Source organism: Electrophorus electricus, chromosome 14 (genome assembly GCF_041902795.1).
Source record: "Electrophorus electricus isolate QZ-2024a chromosome 14, ASM4190279v1, whole genome shotgun sequence".
NCBI classification, from domain to species: domain Eukaryota; kingdom Metazoa; phylum Chordata; class Actinopteri; order Gymnotiformes; family Gymnotidae; genus Electrophorus; species Electrophorus electricus.
The window spans coordinates 19,509,530-19,515,242 of record NC_137510.1 but is presented as its reverse complement, the minus strand read 5'-3'; the positions used below and the strand labels follow the sequence as shown (position 1 = coordinate 19,515,242).

The 5,713-nt window shown below is 38.1% G+C and overlaps 1 protein-coding gene across 1 annotated transcript; it reads right to left on the bottom strand.

Annotated features, from left to right (window-relative positions):
- Positions 1-324: 324 nt before the first annotated feature.
- On the bottom strand, positions 325-2,891 carry id4 (inhibitor of DNA binding 4). The gene is made up of 3 exons (XM_027029187.2): positions 2,338-2,891; positions 1,860-1,928; positions 325-988 (listed from the first exon to the last, which is right to left on the bottom strand). The coding sequence occupies exons 1-2, from the start codon at positions 2,689-2,691 to the stop codon at positions 1,881-1,883; spliced, it is 402 nt and encodes a 133-aa protein (XP_026884988.1). The 5' UTR covers positions 2,692-2,891; the 3' UTR covers positions 325-988; positions 1,860-1,880.
- Positions 2,892-5,713: the final 2,822 nt, after the last annotated feature.

Genomic DNA, 5,713 nt, shown 5'->3' with positions numbered 1-5,713 from the left:
TTTAAAACGTAACTAGTAAAAATGCATAGATGCATAGACACATAAGATCAATATCAAATGCATTCTAAAGGAATACCTTGAAATACTGTCAATATTTAAAGTATTATGAAACAGCAGATCTTATACATGCAGTATTTTTGTTTTGCTTAGATATTTTACACTACACACTGATTTTAATCATGCATTCACAGTAGTTTTCGGTAACCTACCTTTCTTTCTGAAAATATTACATTAATATATAAAAGCTAAACTGTAAAATACATACATACATACATTATTTTACATTATTCACATGTGAACAGGTTAGAGGAAATCATAACCATCTTTATGACGTGAGAACTTTATTAGCAGAACAATCATGTATTTATTCACTACACTTATGCGAAAGCACAATATTTACAAAACAAAACTTTTCAATAAAAAATATCTTATAATTACAATAGTTTGAGCATATAGATATTTTTCCCACATACATTTATAGAACATCCTATTTTTTCTTTATATACAGTATTATTTGTCAACACATATTTTCCTTCTTTACAATATTAAACAATTGAATTTCAGAGAAATCCCTGTTGAACACAAATCATCTATTTTTAACAATAGATGTCAGAATGTTTTAACTTTCATTGTTATTTGTAAAGCTTTACAGTCTGACATTTCTTAGTAAAAATTAGACAGCTTTTATCCTGGTGTGACTTTAGGGACAATCAAGTGACAAATCATACTATCAGGAGGGAGGAAGGGAAGGAGGGAGAGATAAAAATAAACAGAGAGAGAGATTGTTTGTCCAAATTATTCAGCCTTTCAGCAAACTGAACTGAGAAGAATGATGGCTGACTCAGCCATCACTGACAGTTAACACTGAAATGTTTAGATGTTATGGTTTAGTAGCCATTAGTTCAGTACTGCTTTGCAATCCCACGTTGGGCCTGGTGTGCTTTGGATTCCCTGCCGAAGCTTGGCTTTGGATGGGCTCTCTGCACACCTGTGAGAGGCAAATGAATAGAGGGGCTGTGTGAACCGGGTGCTGCAGACTGACTGGTGCCACCGACAAATCAGAGGGCATGCTTGAGCAACAATCAAATCAACATTCACACATACACATACAATAAGTGTATCACACAGTGAGTGACAGAAAAAGCGTGAGAGAGACAGAAAGCCTGAATGAGACATAGAGACCTGCAGGCACACTTCACCTCAGAGCCTGTGCTTTGACCCTCTCTTATAACTGCAAAGTAAATCTATGTCCGAGTACTGTCAGTGTTCCTGTCCCTGACTCCCAGTGCAGACACTGCACCAAACCATATACTGTACACATTGACAGAAATGATAATATATACAACCAATCAATTCATTTTACATGTACCATTATTGTGCTACGGGCTGTTACCCATCAGCAACCTACCACGTTCCCTGATAGCAAGAAATATTATTGTTATTTTTGTAATAACAATTGCAGCAATAGCATTGCAGCTTCACTGCTTGTAAGGTTACTGCCACAAGTTAAGACTGGTTTCTAATGTAAGGCTGGCCCAAGGCAGAACCATCGTAAGAGGAAGCTGAGCTACGGTCACACCTGGGCCTACTGATGTACAAAGATGCTTTGGCAAAATAATTAGAAAATATCAGGTTTGAAAAATAAATGTTTCAAAGCCAACACTTAGGTTCTCTTGAGAAAATAATCTGATACCTTTTATAAAGTATGCTTAGTTTCAACGGATCACAAATAATCACAAATATTTTCAAGCAATTTTCCAGTGCACTTACTATTTTTAAACTGTAATTATGTGAGTTAAAATTAATTTTAGCATTACTTATCACCATCAATGGTTAAAAATATTTGTAAATGTACTCACCAATCCGGTACACTTTACGACTCAGCGGCACAAAATCGAATCTTCTTGCTTATTGACAACTGACGACCTCTGAAAACAAAGTGAACAGGTGCATTCATACTACGCTCTTACACACAGAACGGCGCAGATCAGGGGAGGTAGCGAATTGCTTCGTGAGTGTCTGAACGAACTATTTTAACCTTAAAAAAACATGAACAATGAAACAGCTTTTAGGCTGCGGAGCACGCGGTACATTTTAAACAATATAAAAGAAAAAAACATAGGCCGCTAACAGACATCGTGATGTGGTATACTGCAAGTGCAAAAAAAACAGCGCTTCCTAAAGCCTAAACGCATATTAATGTTCACGTAATGTTACCATACTACTATTACGCTGAATATGTTCCCAGTGAGTACTTTCAATAACAACAGGGAAAAAAACCCCCACTCCCCAAGACCATTGTCTCACGGCCAAGAAAATGTCTCAAGTCCTGCTTACCGGATCCGTGTTGAGAACAGACAGCGGTGTCCGGGTAGAGGCTGGTGGACATATCCCGTGTTGTTGTTTCAAGAGAACTGGCTGCGTTTCCAAAGCGAGCTGAAGGTCCAGGATATAGTCAATGACATGCTGGAGAATCTCCACTTTGCTGACTTTCTTATTTTGCGGAATGGTAGGTACCAGCCGCTTCAGGCGACTGTAGCAGTCGTTCATGTCGTACTGCAGACAGAAAAGATCTTCCTCTTCCATTTTGCATCGGGCGATGCTCACGCTGTGCTCTGATAAATAACGCAAGGAGAATTCGTTGCAGCTGGAGGAATCCTTCTGGGAGCGAACCGGAGTAGTAGCCTTCATCTTCTAATTAAACTCAAGCGCCGTTTAAATCGGGGAGAAGAGTCTCTTTGTCACTTTGTACTATTTTAACAGGAAGGGTTTTGATGAGGAAAAATAATATTTAGTTTATAATAATAGAAAAGACGGCTGTTCTATTCTGCTGACATCCTCCTGCTCCATCCACTCAACCGCACAATGTCGTGGAGCAAATGAGTTGACGCTGTACATTTATAGAAGAAAGGGGAGGCGCACCCGCCACAGCTTGACAGCTCTGGGCGAGAAACTGGTCAATCACAAACCTCCCGATGCCTGTGATGGAGCACCACGACCTATAACAAGGCGTGTCTTTAAACTGTGGTGGGTTTCTATCAGATGGGGGCTGGTTGTAAATATGTGTGTATATGGTGTATGGTGTGGGTGTGGTGTGTTAATGTATGTTGGGGGGAAGTATTTGTTTATGCCCACATACTGGATGGCGTCATGATTAAAAAGTGACAGCACACACAAAAAGTAAATAACTGCTGATTTAGGAAGATCCAAATTTCTGTAGACTTCATTTAAATGCTGTATGTCTGTACAGAGTGTAATCATAGTCTTTGCTGGCCCTAAAGCCTATGCACTCAGGTTTTCAGTTACTACCTTCATCGTTTATATTGTGTATTTATTGTTACATTAAAATTTAATCAGAAGTAAGGCTGAAATAAAGCAGTATTAATTAATTCATCATTCACTTCCAGTTCAGGGTTGTGGTGGGAGGGAGCGCATCCTAGCAGCACAAGGCACATAGCGGGAACCAAGCCCAGACAGGGCTATTGCAGTCTATTGCAGAGCACACGCACACACATGCATTCATTTAACCAGGCCAATTTAGAGACACCAATTGACCTAATACATACGTCTTTGGAACATGGGAGGAATCAGCTGCAGCTCAACTGGAAATCAAACCAGAAATCGAATGTACTCTGTATAGTATTTTAAAATAATATCATGCTAATTTCAGCTCAACTGGAAATCAAAGCAGAAATCGAATGTACTCTGTATAGTATTTTAAAATAATATCATGCTAATTTCATATACACAGTAAAAAAAAGTGTAAATGTTAAAAAGTGTTAATTACTATACTTTCACTAACCATATTTGTACTTCCTTTTCAGAACAGTTAATCCAACAGTAAGCAATTGTGACCATAAATTATGCTTCTAAATCATCAGCATGTTACAGCCAGATACATACATATATAAATACATTTTTTGTTTAGTAATTTCCAGTATCTAAAGGTATCCATGGATTGTTGGAACACTAAATGATAAATCCTTCAATTATTTGCAGTTACAGGAGTCACGGAGCAGTTTGCACTTATCATGCTCCTATGCAAAGTCAAGCTAACGAAATTCCTCTACACTGCGCTGCAGGGGATTCTGCACTGGCAGTCTTCCCACAGAAGAGGGTCCGGTGCTGACCCTGTGATGTCACTCTTTCACACAGGGCTCCACTGAATTGCATTACATCATATGTAATTCATTCTATACATATTCTTTAAGTTTCTTTGGCATGTAATGACTCAGTAAAGCAAACAAAGATAGATGTTTTGTGTGTTAACTAATCTATAAAGTTTCTTAGGAAAATGTTTCATGCTTTATGCAAGTGAGCTGACCAAACAGCCTCCAGCAATGCAGGTGCAAGGAATTTGCAAATAACGCTATTAGTCATGTTCTGGTCATGTTCTGAAAGGGGGATACGACTATAGTGCTGGCATCCTCCTACAATAAAAACCACTTACTGAGCATAAACCCCACAATTATCACATTACCCCCCGCCCAAAAAAATATCCCACCCAAAAATATACTTACAAGATGCTATTCTTGTTAAGTCAGAACTTAGTTTAACCTAAAATTCTTCATTTCAAGAACTTTGAACTGAATTATATTTTGTGATCTACAGTACAGTATAAATAATTACAGTTCTGTTTGATGTAACTCTGTAAAATTGAAAACACCTTAAAGTCACAGCCTTAATACATGCAGCATAACCATCAATTAAATTCATTCATTAATCTGTCATGCTTCAGTTTGAATGTTTACTATTACACATCATACAGTTAGTGTTTTGCCTAACATGTTAAATTTGTCAAAACTTGACTTGATATTTATTTGTTCACTGCAATGTACACATACAGGAAAATACCATGTGAAACCTTTTGGTACTGGTAAAATTATATTTTTATACTCCTTGAGGGCATGTTCCTGAACACTATGAATTAAGAATGTATCTGTCTGGTTCAAGTATCAGGTTGTAGTACCAGTGCTGACACTGTGGGAATCAGTGGAGTGTCCAGTGACCTGTAGAGATCTCATTCAAAGACAGATCTTCAAAAGACTTGAGTGGATGAATCTTTGATGGTGACCTTTCCTGGAATTCTCCACTCCTCCCCCACTTCTCTCTCTCTCTCTCTTTCTCTCTCTCTATCTTTCTCTATCTCTAGTTCTGTTCTGCATGTATCTGAATCTAGATGCACTGTGGCCTCTTTGTTCTCATATGGTTTACCTCATTGTGAGGTAATCTTATCAAACATACCCTTTCATCTTTAACAGTGCCCTCTGAATGCCCTCTGAAGATGAACAGAATGTTTGTATATAAAACCAAAGTATTTACCTGAAGTACAACTGTACAATTCATTATACTCTAACTCTACTAAAATATATGTACATTAGTAATGAGCAAGAGAATGATGGTAATCATTTGACGCACTGAAAAAATGACAGAAAAAATCAGTTGACCTGTTGTGTTGAGGCCCATGTCTCTAGTTACCCATGTACAACATAATTAACTGGAGCATTTTAGCACCATGTGTGCGCATGCTAGGGGAGCTTTCACATCTGTAGTATCTGACAACTTCCCTTTTCCAGATGCTTAGCATGAGACACAAGCATGCAAGTTTTTCACTGTGCATTATGGCCCACTCTTGTACCCCAAACTATGAATATGAAAAGCTCCAGAATGTCTGATCTACAGCAGCAGTGGGCTTTAAAATAATCATGTGACT

Bases quoted from the DNA above. Each gene is read 5' to 3' on its own strand.
- id4 (XM_027029187.2), bottom strand. From the start codon at position 2,691: ATGAAGGCTACTACTCCGGTTCGCTCCCAGAAGGATTCCTCCAGCTGC. The intron at 1,929-2,337 runs GTAAGCAGGACT...CTTTGTTTTCAG, and splicing joins CTGTTCTCAACACGGATCCG to AGGTCGTCAGTTGTCAATAA.